At 43.1% G+C, this 18,132-nt stretch overlaps 1 protein-coding gene across 2 annotated transcripts in view; it reads left to right on the top strand.

Moving 5' to 3' along the window:
• Nucleotides 1–18,132, top strand: part of CDH17 (cadherin 17) — a 113,661-nt gene that overhangs the window by 90,672 nt on the left and 4,857 nt on the right. Inside the window, exons 13-15 of one of the 2 annotated variants that reach the window (XM_047842398.1) lie at nt 8,664–8,908; nt 12,375–12,505; nt 15,142–15,381. In XM_047842398.1, coding sequence (XP_047698354.1) covers nt 8,664–8,908; nt 12,375–12,505; nt 15,142–15,381 — 616 coding nt within the window. The remainder of the gene's footprint in view (nt 1–8,663; nt 8,909–12,374; nt 12,506–15,141; nt 15,382–18,132) is intronic. The other variant, XM_047842399.1, reaches the window with a different exon arrangement.

Genomic DNA, 18,132 nt, shown 5'->3' with positions numbered 1-18,132 from the left:
ATGAGCCCTTTAGGCCGTAGACCCTCTATTCTAATGTGTCATCCATAGGTTCTTCTTTAATAATGACTGGAAATTGGTATATCTCCTTCCAAGGTTTAATAGACAAGTTTATCCTTTCCTCCTATCCTTCCTGCCAACCCCCTACTTTCATCTTTTCTGGTATTGCTGAACTCACTGGCTCTCACTTTATCTTTCTTTCTGTAAGGACTGGGAAGTCTAGAGCCAAAGTCTAATTACCATAGTAGCTACTTCCTTGTACAGGATCTTCCCATCCCTTCTTCATTCTATTCCCATCCCGCAACTGACCTTTTTTCTCTATGGCTGCCTCATCTATGCTTTAGAGCATGTAAATAGTCTACCAGATGACTCAATAGGAAGCAGTACTCAGTGTCATCCAATATATTTGGAAATAAAAGGGATAAGAGTTACAGTGATAGTCTCTGTAGGTGTGGTTGAGTGTTGAAGGTTTGCAGTGCAGTGTGCTAGAGGCTGCAAAAAAAAAGGTGCTGGAGGAAAGTTTTGGACCAGAATAAAGGAAAGCTGAAGAGGAGGACAGAATAGAATGATGTCACAGAAAATGGATAGAAGCACGAGGAGGAAAGTGCTAGTGTTGAAGGGAGCCCTAGGGCAGAGTGTCAGGATTCTGATCCTATTATTACCATATACTTCACTTCTGACAAAGGGCCTCGTTGGGATCGAGCGGCAAGGTTTGTGTTTGGACCAACTCAAACCATTAGCATCCTGTATCAGTCTGACATTTGGAAAAGATGATGTTATAACTACCCACCCCCCTCCTTCTTCATGGCTGTCTATGTGGAGAAGAACCACAGAAGGAACAGGCAAATGAAAGGATAGTTTTCAGAGTTGGGAGTGGGTGCTCCAGGAAGCATGCTGACAGGGACAAACAGCTCCCAGTTTGTCCAGGACCAGAGCTCTTTGGAGATCTATGAGAAGATAGAGGCCTGTCCATCTCAGTACAGATAATTTCCACATGTCAACATTTCTTTGTGGTGGCTTTTGTGAACCAGCTTAAGTTAACTTGACCATTTGTGGCTATTGGGCACCTTTAGGGAGGTGTTGGTGACCCCGAATGATCAGTGGTGGGTGCAAGCTGTGAGTATCCTCCCACACAACCCTGGCGTGAGGAGGTATGTTACAATCACGCAGGCCTCTGACCTAAATCTTTGTCACATCCTTATTGTGTTTGTGGTTGTATTCCAAGTGTCTGGAATATTGCATGGCGCATCGTAGAGTCTGATAAATATTGGTTGACTGAATAAATAACTGAATTCTGCACTATATACACAAAAAGAATCATCCAGCTTGTGCTGTAGTCCTGTGAAGTCCCAGCTCTCCGTCCCTCAGGCACTGTGATGACAGTATTCTCGTGAGAGGCTTTGTCTGACTGTCCAAAGAAAGAGGATCCTAGACAGAACAGAACTGGAGTTCTAGAACTCGGAAGGGTATAGGTTGCTAGCCTAGCCAGATGCTCACACTGTTGTTCATGTGATGACTGAGAGATTATACCACATCTTAAACCAGACTACATGTCTTGGAGACCACTAATATCACCCCATCTCTTTGTAAGATCACTCTGCCAATTAATGAACCTTCTAGGGCTGCTTGAGGTAGTTGTGGCTCAAGGCCTGCAGTAGCTGCAGCATGTATCTCTGATTAAGATCTTTTAAATGCTAAGCAACAGCTCACCCTAAGGTGTAGATTCTGGGTTTAGGATATACCAAATGTTAACCAATAGCCCTTAGGATGTATGTATTCACTATGACAGATGTGTGTATTTATACTGTTCTTAGTGTTTTAAGTAAATTAGACCCTGTAATGTGGTTACTTGTGTGTGTCTTAGGCTTCTAATTCCATATCCGTTAAGCTGCTAGGGGAGTACCATTGCCTTTGAACCATCGTGTCAATCATCTTTCAACGTTTAAAACTAGTTGAAAAAACGGGGCGCCTGGGTGACTCAGTCGGTTAAGTGTCCGGCTTCAGCTCAGGTCACGATCTCGCGGTCCAGGAATTCGAGCCCCGCGTCGGGCTCTGGGCTGATGGCTCAGAGCCTGGAGCCTGCTTCCAATTCTGTGTCTCCCTCTCTCTCTGCCCCTTCCCCTATTCATGCTCTGTCTCTCTCTGTCTCAAAAATAAATAAACTTAAAAAAAAAAAAAAAAGCTGCTGAGGCTTCAACTCAGTTAAAAAAAAAAAACTAGTTGAAAAAATTATGGTCAAAAATACATCGCATAAAATCTATCCTTTAAAATTTTATAGTGCACCTTACCTATATGCACACGGTTGTATAGCATATCTCTAGATCTCTTTCATCGTGCATGAATGGAACTGTGCATTCCTTGAACAGGAACTCCCCATTTCCCCAACCCTCCGGCTCCTGGCAACCACCATTCCACTTTCCATTTCTGTAAATTTGACTATTCCAGGGAGCTCCTTTAAGCGAAATCATATAGTATTTGTCCTTCTGTGACTGGCTTAGTTCCCTTAGCTTAATGTTCTCAGGGTTCTTCCATGCTGTAGCATATGACAGGATTTTCCTCTTTTTTTAAAAGGCTGCATACTTTTTCATTGTTTGTATATACATCTTCTTTATCCATTCACTTGTCAGTCCACATTTTGGTTATGTCCCGTCCTTAGCTAGTGTGAATGATGCCGTCATGATCATGGGAATGCAAATTTCCTGCTTTCAGTTCTTTTGGGTAAATGTCCAGAAGTGGATTCCTGGATTATATAGCTGCTCTGGTGTTAATTTCTTGAGGAAATTCCATGCTGTTTTCCATAGCAGTTGTACCATTTTACATTCCCACCAACAGTGCATGAGGGTTCCAATTTCTTCACATCCTCACCAACACTCGTTACTTTCTTTTCTTTTTTTAAAGTTTTTAAAAAATGTTTGATCTATTTATGAGAGACAGAGAGACAGAGTGCAGCGAGGGAGGGGCAGAGAGAGGGAGGCACAGAATTTGAAGCAGGCTCCAGGCTCTGATCTGTCAGCACAGAGCCTGACGCGGGGCTTGAACTCACGAACCGTGAGATCATGACTTGAGCCGAAGTCAGATGCTTAACTCACTGAGCCACCCAGGTGCCCCTTGTTATTTTCTTTTCTTAAATTTTATAATGGCCATTCTAACAGATGTGGTTTTGATTTGCATTTCCTTGAGGATTTGCGATGCTGGCCGTCTTTCAATATACCTGTTGGCTACCTGTATATCTTCTTTGGAGAAATGTCTATTTTAAGTCCTTTGCCCGTCTCAAAATCGGATTATTTTAATTTTTCCAGTTTTTTGCTGTTGAACTGCAGAAGTTTCTTCTTACATGATGCATATAACCTCTCATCAGATATGCAGTTTGTAAAGTCTTTTATTCTGTAGGTAGGTAGGCTTTTCATGCTGTTGCTGGTTTCCTTTGCTCTGCAGAAGCTTTTCACTTTGATGTAGTCCCACTGGTGTATTTTTGCTTTTATTGCCTGTGCTTTTGGTGTCATATCCGAAAACTAAGTTCTTAATCGCATTTCTATCAGCACCTGTTCATCTGAATGGCAAATGTGCTAATGTCTCACACGGACTCCAGTGGACTGGAACTAAGCTCCACTGCATGCATGTGGTTCAGGTCCCCCAGTGATGGCAGAGCTGGGAACTCGACCCCCAACCTCTGGCTCCTCTAACAAAACGTTTCTGTTGAGGCCTGGTATTGCCACTTACCAACTCTGTGACTTTAACCAACTGCTGTCAGCTCCCACAGTCTTGGTTTTCTAATCTGTAGAGATAGGTAAAATGGAGGGACCTTCTTGCTGAGGCTGTTGGAGGATTAGATGAGAGAATACATTTATAGCTCTTAGTACAGCACCCAGCACATAGTAAACTTAATACATGTCCGGCATTATTTTAATTCTGATGAATTCAATCTATGGCAGAAGCCAGGATTCTGCCCGTGGGCAGATGTGTTTCCGCTCTTGCTGCGGGGGCCAAACCTGCCTACTCCAAGAGTGCAGTGGTGCGAACCAGGGATCTGCTGACTCAGCCTCTCCAGCAGAAGGCCTGGAAATCAGTTGTTTTATTTATTTAGTTTTTTAAGATAACATTTGCTATTTATTAAAGTAGTTCTTACAGAGCTTACATTCTGCAGAAGGGAGCAGAGCACTCTTAGTGGTTTTATCTTTTTGGAGGTAAAGAGGAGTACCAAATGTAATTTCGTCGAAGAAAGGCAACTTGATGTTGGCTAGGTTCATGTACCAGGTCTTTGTAAGCAGTGCAAGATCCCGAGGTTCCTGTCTGGAGCAAAAATTCATTAATTCATTCAATAAATATTTATTGAACGTCTAATGTGGAATTTCTGTTCCGAAATCAGTCATTTTAACAAGTGCCCTGCAAAGAGGAGAAACCCTCCTAGTTTTTTCCTTTACTCTCCTACTAATATCACACTTCACTTCACTTTGGATGCTACGTGTGTGAGTCTTGCCCACCAAGCAATTCTTTGACACCAGCCTGAAGTCCTACAACTTAACGAAATTCTGACACTACCTACCTGGAGATAGTGCTGACTCCACAGGTTAAGGGCTCAGTTCCATAAGACCACCCCTACTTCAGAAGCCAGTTGCAAACCCCAGGTTGTCACCTGCACTTCAGAGAGACTGGCTATAAACTGGCTATATGATTCCCTTCTCAGGTTCCACCCCTTGCTAGAACAGCTCACAGAACTCAGAGAAACACTTACATTCACTAATTTTATCAAGGATATGATAGAGGATATAGGTGGACAGCCAGATGAAAAGACCCATGGGACAAGGTCTGGAAGTGTCCCCAGTGCAGGAGTTCCTGTCCCCACTGTGTTGGGGTGCACCACTCTCTCAAAGCACCGGATATGTTCACCAACCTGGAAGCTCTGTGAGCTTGTGGGATTTTTACGGAGGCTTGTCCTGCAGACAGGACTGATCGGTGATTCAATCTCTAGCTTTCTTTCCCCTTCCTAGGGGGTGGGGCCACAAGTGCTAAGCTTCTAATTATGGCTTGCTCTTTCTGGTGAGCAGCCCCCATCCTGAAGCAATCCAGGACCCCACCAAGAATTGCTTCGTTAGAACAAAAGGTACTTCTCACACAGGAAATTCCAGGGGGCTTATTAGGAGTTCAGTGTCAGGAGCCAGGGGCAGGGAACAATATATATATTTTCTATTATTTCACATGCCACAGTGATGCTTAGGATGAATCAAGTTTTAGGAATGCTGTCCTGCTCAATATTTACTGCCACCCAGAGTGCTGGCCTATTGTGTGATAGAACATGATAGTCTTGGGGCCAAGTGGGTATCAGGAGCAGGAAGTCTATTCCTTTGAGTCCTGCTCAGCTTATCAATAACTCCCCTGGACCCCCTTTTTAAAATTCAGGGTTTTGTTTTAGCTTGAAAATTTTTAGGTCATCTTTTTGTTTTTTTAAGTTTATTTATTTATTTTGAGAGAGAGTGGGGGAGGGGCAGAGAGCGCGAATCCCAAGCAGGCTCCACACTGTCAGCGCAGAGCCCCGATGCGGGGCTTGAACTCATGAACCATGAGGTCATGACCTGACCCAAAACCAAGAGTGGGACACTTAACCAACTGAGTCACCCAGGTGCCCCTAGCTTTAACTTTTTCAGTGCAAATTTGTCACTTCTCTATTGTGGCTGGGTTTTTTGAGTTCTCAATATGTGGCCTATTTTTAACCAGCTCAAGCATCATTTGGAAAAATAATGCACACACTTTTTTCTCGTCACCAGTCATTGGTAAAAATGTGAAATAACCCCAGTCTCAACTCCTCTCTCTCAACACTTTTATCTCTGCCTCCAGGTTGAATCTAAATCACCGCGTTTGACCTTTCAAGTAGTTGTGTGAAGAGGAATTGAGGCCTGAACATGTTTTTTCAGCTTATTTGATGAATATATCTCGTTAGAGGGACCCAAGACCATCCCAAAAGGCCACAATGGGCCTCTTGACTTGGCTTTGCAGGCACCTCCCTGTGTTATGAAAGATGATACAGAGGGTTTGATAAGGCTTGTCTCTGATTAATTTCTGCTGATTATCATTTGCTAATTTAGCATCTTTCATTTCTAATTTTTTCCCTGGAAGATGTGGGTCAGTGTTTTTCCTGGTGTGAAAGTTAAGCACACTGATCAATAGCAGGCTGCTCCTTTCTCATTTGGTCTTCCATTCAGTAAGTGTTTAAGGAGCACTGACATCCTCTCGTTACCGGTCTCCCTGTTGGGTGTGGGTACCCTCACATGGGTGCTTCTGCAGTTATTTTCCTAAAACACAAATGTGACCTTGTCAGTCTTGTGCGTAATGCTTCTCTTTGCTCCTCAAGGATAAAGTTCCAGCTCTTTAGCTGAACACACAGTCTCCCCTCTCATCTTTTTCTACTCTCAGTCTCACATGTTCTGTCGGGATAACACAGGCTTCTTCCCATTTGCAGACATGGTGTCTCGTGTTTTTATCCCCCACCTCTGGGGGCGGCAGTGATGGGGTGGGAAGTCCAGGGAGGCCAGGTAGGACCCACTTGGTGAGAGGATAGGATGCCCCTCCTCTGTCTGAGCACATGGAGAGCTGAGCTGCCTGCATGAGCTTGGACTTGGCTGGACCAGCAAGGAACAGAGTACATCCTTTGCCCACATTGTAGGCTTGCTCTGGGGCTGTTCTATCTGCCAGGATTTCTCTGTTTGATGCCCCTGTCTTCATCCCCTGAGATAAGGAGTGGGTCCCTGGGAGTCAGCAGCTCTAGCTTGCACCCCACCCTCAGGTGGGGAGCTCTATCAGATCACTTGGAGGTGATCAAAAATCATTATGGGGCCATGGCCTGCAGATAGGGGGTGCTTATCTCTGTAAACATCCTCTCTTTTACATCTTGTCTAGCTTACAAAATTTTATATCCTGTATGTTATATCCTGTCAATTGCTTCTTATTTTCTATCTCAAATGACCTTGAGTCTTCAGACATAATCCTTTCTCTTCCATATGAACAATCTTTCTATCATCCTTTCTATTGAACTAGAAATTGTGTTGTGATGTTGTGTGTGTTTGTGTGTGCATAGAGGAGAGGGGTTTCTGAAGAGTGGGAATTTTCCCCAGAATCTCTTTTCTACTGGGGCTCTCAAGAGCCCAGGAAGGACCAAGTCCTTCTCATCTTTATATTTCTTGACTGATAACACAATGGATACTGCATGCCAAGGAAGAGTGGAGAAACAAAGATGAATATAACACAATTCCTCCTCTCAGAGAGCTTATGCTCAGTAAAGATCTAAAATAGATAACCAAACAATGAGATTCCTGAGTCAGGTACTGTGAGACTACAGAGGATGTGGAGACCGTCCATCTGGGGATAGCCGGTGGGGATTGGGAAAGCTGATGTGGAGAGGACAACATTGACATTGAGCCAAGTTCTGACTGAGGGAGAGAACTTTTTCGGATGTTAGGGAAGGGCAGGCCAAGCTAATGCGATGGTGTGTCAAATCCTCCATGAGTTTTTCTCTTCCTTGATCTTAGCCAAAAGGCCAAGAAGCGATGAGTTTTTCTCTTCCTGAATGGATATTACCATTTCTGTTTAACTGATGAGCAACTGACATAAACCAAAGTTAAAAGACTGACAGCTCACCAGAGGTCCTGGGTCCTACAGGCCTGGGAGAGTGAACAAAACAGTGTGGTTTCCACAATCCATAATGTACCTTTTGGGCTTTGCTTTGGTTCCTTTGTTTTTGAGGTCCTGGGTGCCACTGAGACTGTGACTGTATCCTCTCCCTGGAAAAAAATTCACATGTACACAAATATAAATATTTCAATTTTGGTTTCTAGGGCTTCACAGCTTCCTAGAAGCCTTTTAATCCCAGATGAGAAGCCCAACTTTAGGGGCTATCACTCTTCAGCAGGCCTTTAAAGTTAGGATTCCTCCCCCACCCCCAGAATCATGGAGTCTGTGCCTTGAGAGAGACCTTAAAAGTCACACAGAACCAGTTACTTAAATGATATGTAAGTTGTTTCTAGGCTAGCCTATTATATCTTGTTTAACCCTATTCTTGAAAGCTATCAGAGTTGGGAATTTACTGGTTTTTGAAGCAACTCTTTGTCTTGGGTAGCTCTGTTATGTGCTTCCTCTTATTACACTCAAATTAGTTTCTTGATTCTTGATTCCTGGCTCTGTCCAGCATGGTCTGGAACAAGAGTGGATCCTCTATCTTTTGATTTTCTCTGCTAACCTCTGCTACCCTCTATGAGGTTAAGTCCTTTATTTTGGGGTTTGGATCCCGAGGTCTCTGGGAAATGATTCTCCATACAATGTGAACATCTCAATATGAGCCTTTCCCCATCTGTCTTCTGGGAATTTTCTTGATAGAATTAATAAATTTCTGCTGAATGAATGGAATATCCCAGGGTTAAGTAAATTTGAGGAATGCTATATTGATTTCCTCTTTTAGGAGAGTCAGAATGCATATAGCGTATTAAAAGCTCTGATAAGTCCTTTAGCAAAGTCTTTTTTATGGTTCTGTTATCATTCCGAGAAGTAGGTTTTTGCTGACACCAAATTGGGAACTGCTGCTCTGTAAGAAAGTTTTTAAAGGACTTTTGGGACCGAATCTTTTAGGAGAGCTAATCGTCCTCCAAATTAATTTTTCCTCTTTTTTTCCCCCTACACAGCCTCTTGATTTTGAAACAGTAGCCGTTCACAACATTGTGTTCCAAGCGGAGAATCCTGAGCCTCTGGTGTCTGGTGTAAATTATAACACCAGCTCTTCTGCGAAGTTCAAGCTTATTGTGACAGATGTGAATGAAGCACCTCAATTTTCCCAGCGCATATACCAAGCAAAAATCAGGGAAGATGTGGCTGTAGGCACTAAAGTGGGCAATGTGACTGCCAAGGATCCGGAAAATCTGGACATAAGGTAGAGGAGAGCAACGCTGGGCAGGCCTAGCTGTGCTGTGACCATGGCCAGTGGGGAAGAAGAAGGGCTGGGAGGGGCAGAGAAGCTGGCCTGACTCCAGGGCTCTCCTCTAAGAAAGCAGCCAGTGATCTGACGCTCTATCCTAGGGTCCATGGTGAACTTAATCTTGGTCCCAACAGTCATCAGTACCCTCTGGGCATCAGTGAGAATCCAGGCCCAGGCAAGTGGGAAGCATGTCAGCTTCCATCCCAGCCCACTAACTGCAAGTTGTGGCTGAGAGATGGTGAGTTCAGCAGATGGGGTCCAGAAGTTGGGCGACCCAAAGCCAGACTCTGTGTCTGTACCAGCCACGGGGGCCAGGGTTTGGGAGAGAGTTCTAGTCCAGTCCCTAAAATGGACTGAAGCTCTAGACAGAGAGAATGAAGCAAAAACCCAGTTGGACAGACTCAGCCACCTGATATAAGGGAATCTTCTGGATGCAGAGTGCCTACATTTCTTGGATCTCTGGACAATAGTTCTGGGGTGACAAGACTCATTCCAGAGCCTACCTCTGGAGAGGTCAGTGCCCAGGCTGAGGCAGTTAGAAAAAAAGATGTAAATCTTTCCATTCTTAGTCATTTTTTCCCAGTGCGACAGGACTTACACAGATTTGCCTTAGAAGTGAACAATGATAATTTGCCCAAGATACATATATATGTGTGTGTGTATCCATATCTGTATCAATATTTATAACTTCTTTAAGATTGTATAGTTAACAAGCACAATAGATAGGATTTGAGCCCAAATCTTTTGCTTCTGCGGCATGACAAATACTTTAGCATGCCTTAAACCATTGCATGTGGTTATGAATGACCTTAAATTCCTTAAATTTCTTGAAACATTTGAGGGGAGTCTTGCCTCCCAGTGAGCTGTCATTTAGGTACTTGGGATCACTTCTAAGACCTTTTTCTGATTGTCAATCAAGGAATAAAGTTCCCATCTACAATTTCACTCTCTACATCCTTCTCTGGTTCCATAAAAACAAACATAAGGGGTGCCTGGATGGCTCAGTTGGTTAAGCGTCTGACTTCAGGTCAGGTCATGATCTCACGGGACTGTGCTCTGTGCTGACAGCTCAGAGCCTGGAGCCTGCTTTGGATTCTGTGTCTCTTTCTGTCTCTTCCCCTCCCCTGCTTGTGCTCTGCTTCTCTCTCTCAAAAATAAGTAAACATTTTTTTTTAAAGGCAAACATAAGAAAGAAAGAAGAGTGGGGGCTGTACTGTGTGGTTTAGTGTAGGTACTAATATATACATCAGAGCCACAAATTATGATGGGGCACAAAATATTTGTAATTTACGGCCATTTATTGTTTAACAAATACTTCTGCCTTCTTCACGAGAATGCTATAAAGATTATTAGTCAAAGATAAGTGAAAAAAAATTTGAGTTTATGTGTAGGGAAAACAAAGTCGTTTAAGAACATTTCTTGGATCAAGGAAAAGATATACATGCTATTAAATTGAGATCAGGAAGATGAGGAAGAAGACCGAGAAGGGGAGTGTCCTGTAAGAAGACAAATGAAAAAAGGCATTTCAAGAACGAGGAATAATCATTATTTCTGAGGCTAGTAATAGGTCAGTTTAGAATTAAGGATGGCTCCAAAGTTTTTGGCCTGAGTGCATTCTTTTTCTCTCGGCCCCCCAAATTTATAATCCATCAGCACCCATTGGGTCCTAATCCGACCCACCAGCAAAAATTAGAGATCCTTTCCTGGAAATATATCCAGAATGCAAATGCTGCTCACCATGTCCACCATGGTCCAGACCACCATCCTCTCTTTCCTGGGTGCATCCCTGCCCACTCCTCCAGCCCACCCTGCGTCCACCTGCCACAATCACAGTGGTCCTTTTAAAAAGTGGATCAGCTCAAAGGACTTCACTGAAAACCTTCCAAAGAGTTCCCATCTTACTCAGAATGAAATCCCAAGTACATAGGATTTCTTCTTCATCAGCTGTACATGCAGCCTAACAGTGCTTGGCATATAGAACATACTAATATTACAAAAAAAAATTAATTTGATGAACTAATACACCCTGGCTTTTTAATCATTCTCTTGCTTCTGGACATATAGGTTGTTTCCAGTATTTTTTTATTATATAAAATATTTTGAATATATGCATGAATGGAATTCTTTTTTAACCTTGATTAAATTGTTTTTTATTTGGGGGAAAATTTCCAGAGGTGGTATTCTTTGGCCTAAAGATATGGACATCCTTATGGCTATGTTGTGTTGCCTCTCAAAAGGCAACACTAATCGGTTTTCCTGTGGTTCTAGTCTTGTCTCAGATTCATCTCTCACACACCTAACAACAAGTTCCATTGAAAACACAAATATGACTAGATCACCTTCCTGCTTAACAGCATTCCACGGCTGCCCATTGCTTCCCATTATCTGGCTCTTTCTACTTCCCTGGTTTCATCTTTTGCCATCCACTGCTTCCCGTTTTTATCCCAACACAGCTGGGATGTCTGACCCTCTCACACCACCAGGCTATTCCTTGGTCTCTTTGCATTAGCTCATGCAATCGCTTCTGCCTGAAGCATCCTGTTTCTTGCCTTAGTTAACATCTCCTGCTTCAGAAAGGCTTCTCTGGGGTGCCACAGGGCCCCTCTCATTGTATTTACCACATTTTATTGGAATTATCTATTTCTGTGTCTGTCTCCTCCATTGGCCTAAGAGCCTGTTTTTTGGGGGTTTTTTGTTTGTTTGTTTTGTTTGTTTTTTGATAATCTCCTCTCTTGTTCTACAGCCTGATGTTTGCTAAGCACTCAGTAGATGTTTGTAGAAGGAACAATTCACTGTGCCACCAGCAGCCTGAGTATCCACCCATTCCCTGGCATCTCCGCCCCTGGGTGTTCAAGTTTTCTTAGAGGGAGTGGTTTGCTAATCAGTTTTAAAAGATGTTTCCAGGGGGCACCCGGGTGGCTCGGTTGGTTAAGCATCTGGCTTCGGCTCAGGTCATGATCTCACCATGTGTGGGGTTGAGTCCCGCGTTGGGCTCTGTGCTGACAACTCAGAGCCTGGAGCCTGCTTCAGATTCTGTGTCTCCCTCTCTCTCTGCCCCTCCCCCGCTCACACTCTGTCTCTCTCTCTCTCTCTCTCTCTCAAAAATAAATAAACATTAAAAATTTTTTTTAAAGATGTTTCCAGGCTGTCTTAATTAGAAACCTTTGATTTGCAGAAAAGTTTAACTTCTTTCCTCCAGAATTTGTGACTATACCTTTTCTAATAAAACAAGTATAACTACAAATCCGTAAGGATGAGGACATCCTCCTTTTGAAGATAGATGAGATACAAATAAAGCATTAATAATATTAATTAATTATCCTTTAAATATGTTATAAGTGATATGCAAGGGATAAGGCATAATAATCCATTTTCACACAGACTAATGTGGGTTTTCTTTTGCTCTTTTTACTCTATGAAGTTATTCTCTGAGAGACAACACAAGAGGCTGGCTTAAAATTGACCCTGTCACTGGCGAGATCTTTACCACGGCTCCTCTGGACAGGGAAGCTGAAAGTCTGTATCGGGTGCAAGTGATGGCGACCGAAGTAGGTGAGAAAGAAAAAAGGAGCAAATTATTAGGTGGTACATTAATAGACATGGGAGGGAAGATGGCATGGGTGGGAAACTTAACTGGGTCAAATTGTCAGCCTATCTTAGAGTGGAAGGTTGATAAGGGTACAAAAGTGGAGTGAAGGGCCCACACCTTCCTGGTTCTGTGCAAGGTGCGGCCCACGGGTGCCCCTGAACTGGGCTCTTTCAGGCAGGGGTGCACCTGCAGGCTGGCTAGGCAGCAAGAGAGCTGCTGCCACTCGCTCTTGTTCCTGGAGGGACTACAGCTTCTGGGCAGGTGTCTGTGTCCCCGCTGAACTCCCTCCCCTTCCTCCAAAGTGCTTGTGGGTTTCTCTCGAGAGCAGGGCCAAACCACTGCTCTGCTGACCTAGACCATTACTTGCTCTTTCAGCCTGTGATTGCAGTGGTTCAGGTCTGATCCTTTCTGAAACAGAAAATATTAAAAAAAAAATTTTTTTAAGTTTATTTACTTATTTTGAGGAAGAGAGAGAGAGCACAAGCAGGGGAGGGGCAGAGAGAAGGAGAGACAGAATTCCAAGCAGGCTCAGTGCCATCGGTGCAGAGCCCGATCGATGTGGGGCTCAAACTCACAAACTGTGAGAGCGTGATCTGAGTGGAGAGGAAGGGTCGGACGCTTAACCGACTGCACCACCCAGGTACCCCTGAGACAGAAAGTGTTTTATGCCATGTTGTCAACTTGGATATGTGCCAGAATCACCTGGGAGCCTGTTCAATAAGGTAGGAGGAGTTCACCCCTGGAGATTCTGATTCACTAGGTTTGGCTGGCCCTGGGTATCTCTGTTTTGATGAAATCAGGTGACCATTTGAAAGAAAAGACGTATATAGATGAGCCCAGGATGTTTGAATCATCCCGCAGAATCTTTGCATGCCGTTGGATCCCGTTGTGGTGCTATATAGCCCCACTGACTTTGAACGTAGAGTTCCAGGGAATTTAAAAAATTAAAATCAACATAAATCCACAGGAATAGGATGCTTACCAGTGATAAGGCTGGTGATTAAAACATGAGGCTTCTTTGCATTTAAATGGAGTTTTCTAACTTAGAGTAGAAATTCTGTTGTTCTTATGCTGGTTGAAGCCTCTAATTAAATAGTAAATATATCTGCCTGGTTTACCAGAAAATGAGAATTGAACAAATTGGGACTAAATAAATACAGTTTTAGACCAAAAAATATATATATAAATAAATAAACTCTCAAAATGTGAGGCCCAGGGTTGGGAGGTGGAATGGGGAACATTCCAGTGGATGGAAATCATAAAAATGGCCCCTGCCTGTGAAAAGATTAAGAAAAACAAAAGCACCACAGTCAGATTAAGCCAATGAGGGTAGAAATGCCGAAGCGTGTGCCAAATTTGGAACGATTGTGTGCAAGCAGACGGGCCTTGCTGAAGTGGGGGTCGGGCGGGGGGGGGGGGGGCGGTCTTTCTCCCTTGCTTGTTTCCACAGATGCACATTCCATTATCACATTGTATACCTTTAATTCTTGATTTAAAAGCTCCCGAGTAATCAGGAAGTTTCTGGCTGAGCCTTTGTGCCACGCATTCCGCTACAACATACCATGGGGATTAACGCTTGACTTTGGATGTGTCTTAAGGGCCTCTCACATTTTAGAAGTTTCACAAATCAAAATCGGGATTCAATGCTCTGCACCCCTTGTTGGCTCTGAAATGATGCCTGAAACGACGTCAAGAGCACAGTGTCTTTCCCCCCTTTGGTTAAATGTGGTCAGGGCCCTAGAAGACAGTTGAAAAGCAAAGCAGGAAGACAGGGTTCACTGGAATTGAAACGGGATGGGGTCAGAAATTGTGGAAATGGTATCTGTGATTGATGTCAGGGAGAATGAGGAGAGTCAGTGTTTATGTTGCCCTGGCATCCGTGTTTCAAGCACTCAGTGTGACAACTTAATCCTCATACAACACTTTGGGTAAGTACTATTATTGGCCATAATTTATGGACGAGGGAATCAAGGCACTGAGAAGTTAAGTAACTTGCCCACCATCACACAGCTACCAACCATTAAGGCTACAGGGTCTAAATCTTTCACCACTACACCACAGAAAATCACATTCGCGCAGCCCTTTACTGTTTTCAACAAACACGACACATGGGATCCTCACAAAGTCACATGTTGTACAGCTGAAGAAACGGGGTGTAGAAAACCACAAACATCCCCGAGTCAGTGCTGAGGAGCAGTTGTGGGCTCTAGAGTCAGACTTCCTGGGATGGAAGCCTCTCTACTGCTGTGTGACCTTGAGCAAGTCACACGACTTCTCTGAACCTCAGTCTTGTCATCAGTAAATGCACGTTGGAGTTGTTTTGAAGTAATACGTATAAAATATTAGTGTGTAAATCTTAGTTATTATTATCATCACTAAGACTTTTTAACCAGGAAACGAAAGCGGGTCTGATTCTAAAAGCTTGTTATCTTTCTACTACTTCAGCATACCCAACTGCTTTAAGAGTGTGTGTGTGTGTGTGTGTGTGTGTGTGTGTGTGTGTGTATTTATTTATTTATTTTAAAGAAAAGAAGGTATCTTGTCACGTTATGAGGAAAATGAGAAAGCTGATATCATGTTTCAATCCTTACTTCCTTAGGCGGCTCCTCCCAGAGCTCCATAGCCAGTTTCCACCTGACCCTCTTGGATGTCAACGACAACCCCCCTCGGCTAGCCAAGGAGTACACGGGCTTGTTTCTGTGCCATCCCCTCCACCAAGAGGGGACTCTCATTTTTGAGGTCACTGATGATGATCAGTGGTCATTTCCGAGTCCACACTTTTCATATTCCCTCGTCAGTGAAAGCTCACGAAATGACTGGGAAGTTTCGAGAGTCAACGGTGAGTTGAACAAAACACTGACGGATGATAAAATTAGTTTTTATTTGCCTTGGTGTGCTTGCGGTGGCACTCGACACAGAGTTTTCCCCCATGCTGCAGGGAGGAAGCTCATGCTTTGAGAACCTGTAGAGGGGAGCTCTCCAGGGGGAAGAAAGCCCTGGGCTTCGGAGGGAGGAGAGATTAACATACAGCATCCCCCTTAGTGTATAGGGGCAGTTGGACAATCTGAACAGCATTTGCAAAATTTCCAATGGCCACCGAGGGACAGATTTCATAATGGTTTTTAAAAACACCTTCATGGAAAAATAATTGTCACACAATAAACGGCACATATTTAAAGTGCACAATTTTATAGAAATTGATAAATGTCGAGCCCATGAAGCCCTCATCACAATAAGGATAAGAATATTTTCACCACCCCCCAAGATTTTTCAGGCTCTAGCTCTAGGTGCAGTCCTCATTTCCCACCCCACCCCCACCCCGCCAGTCCTCCATCCCCCATCCCCGGGAATGGCTGCTCTGCTTTTCATCACTATAGATTAGTTTGCATTTTCAAGAATTTTATCTAAATAAAATAATACAGTATGTGCTCTTTTTGGCTGGCTGTTTTTGCCTTAGCTTACTTATTCTGGAATTTCTCCATGTCGTTCTGTGTATCAATACCCATTCCTTTCGATTATGGAGTAGCATTCCATGGTAAGACGCTCTCACAGTTTGTTAGCCATTCACTTCTTGACTGTCACTTGGTTTGCTTCCAGTCTTCGCTGTTACAAATAAAGCTGCTATGAGCATTGTGACCAAGAATTCTGTAGGAGCATATGCTTTTATTTTTCTTGGTTAAATACCTAGAAGTGGAATGGCTGGGTCATATGGTAGCTGTATGGTTAAAGTTTTCAGAAAATGGCAAATTGCTTTCCAGTTTGTAACATTCTACATCGGCAGCAGTCTATGAGGGTTCTGGTTGCTCAACATTCCTCCCAATACTTGCTCTGCTTGGTTTTTTTAATTGTAGCCATTTTAGTGGGAGTGCAGTAGCATTTCATTATGGTTTTAATGTAAGTTTCCCTAAAGACTAATGGTGTTGAGCATCTTTTCATGTGTTTATTTGCCACCCATGTGGAGGGGCTGGGCAAATTTTGTGCCCATTTGAAAAATGTGGCTGTTGGCCTTCTGTTGTTGACTTCTAGCATTCTTTCTATAATCGAGGTATTAGTTCTTTGTCAGATATATGTTTGCAAATATTTTCTCATGGGTTATGACTTGCGTTTGCATTTTGTAAGTGTTTTTTTTTAAGTTTTTTTTTTAACATTTATTTATTATTGAGAGACAGAGAGAGACAGAGCATGAGCAGGGGAGGGGCCAAGAGACAGGGAGACACAGAATCCAAAGCAGGCTCCAGGCTCTGAGCTGTCAGCACAGAGCCCGACACGGGGCTCGAACTCACTAACCATGAGATCATGACCTGAGTTGAAGTTGAGCTTAACTGACTGAGCCACCCAGGTGCCCCTCCAAAGAGTTTCTACATGGACAATCATACTGTCTGCAAATAATAGCATTTTAATTTCCTTTCCAAACTAGATGACTTTTATTTCTTTATTTTTTTATTACTGGCTAAAACCATCAGTAGAATGTTGAATCAAAGTAGTGAGAGTAGAAATAAACTGATCTTGGGAGAAAGCACTTAGGCTTTGACCATTAAGTATAAAGTTTGCTATAGTTTTTTTGTATCAGATCAAGTTTATCTTCTGTTCCTAACTTGCACAGAGGTTTTTTGTTTTGTTTTGTTTTTTGTTTTTGTTTTTTTTAACTAGGAATGGACGCTAAAATTTTCATGTACTTCTTTTGCATCTATTGAGATGATTGTATGGTTGATTTTTTTGGTCTATTGATTTGGTGAATTGTGTCAATCAGCTTTTGGAATCAACTCCTAGATCTTAAACCAATCTCTTCCTGGTATAATGCTTACTTGGTGGTGAAATATTAGCATTTTTATGTATTGCTGGATTTGATTTGCAAAAATTTTAAGGATTTCTCCATCTGTATTCATGAGGGATATTGGTCTATATCTTTCTTCCTGTGTAATGTCTTTGTCAGGTTTTGATGTCAGAGTAATGCTGCTTCATCGAATGAGTTATGAAATATTCTACTTCTTCAATTATCTGGAAGAGTTTGTGTAAAATTGTTTTTTATTTCTCTCTTAATGTTTGGTAGAATCTACTATGAAGCCATTTGGACCCAGAGTTGTCTTTATAAAAAGTTTTAAGTAAAAATTCAACTTCTTGGGGCACCTGAGTGGCTCAGTCAGTTAAGTGACCAACTCTTTATTTCAGCTCAGGTCATGATCTCATGGTTCCTGAGATCGAGCCCCACGTTGGGTTGAGAGCTGATAGCATGGAGCCTGCTTGGGATTCTCTCTCTCTCTTCCTCTCTCTCTGCCACTTCCCTGCTCATGCTCTCTCTCCCTCAAAATAAATAAGCTTAAAAAATTCAATTTCAGGGGCGCCTGGGTGACGCAGTTGGTTAAGCGTCCGACTTCAGCCAGGTCACGATCTCTCGGTCCGGGAGTTTGAGCCCCGCGTCGGGCTCTGGGCTGATGGCTCGGAGCCTGGAGCCTGTTTCCGATTCTGTGTCTCCCTCTCTCTCTGCCCCTCCCCCGTTCGTGCTCTGTCTCTCTCGGTCCCAAAAATAAAAAAAAAAAAAATTTAAAAAAATTCAATTTCATTAATAGATACAGGGCTATTTAAATTATAG

This window comes from Prionailurus viverrinus, chromosome F2, assembly GCF_022837055.1.
Source record: "Prionailurus viverrinus isolate Anna chromosome F2, UM_Priviv_1.0, whole genome shotgun sequence".
In the NCBI taxonomy this organism is placed as follows: Eukaryota; Metazoa; Chordata; class Mammalia; order Carnivora; family Felidae; genus Prionailurus; species Prionailurus viverrinus.
The sequence above is the reverse complement of the archived record's forward strand: the minus strand, read 5'-3'. Positions and strand labels throughout refer to the sequence as shown.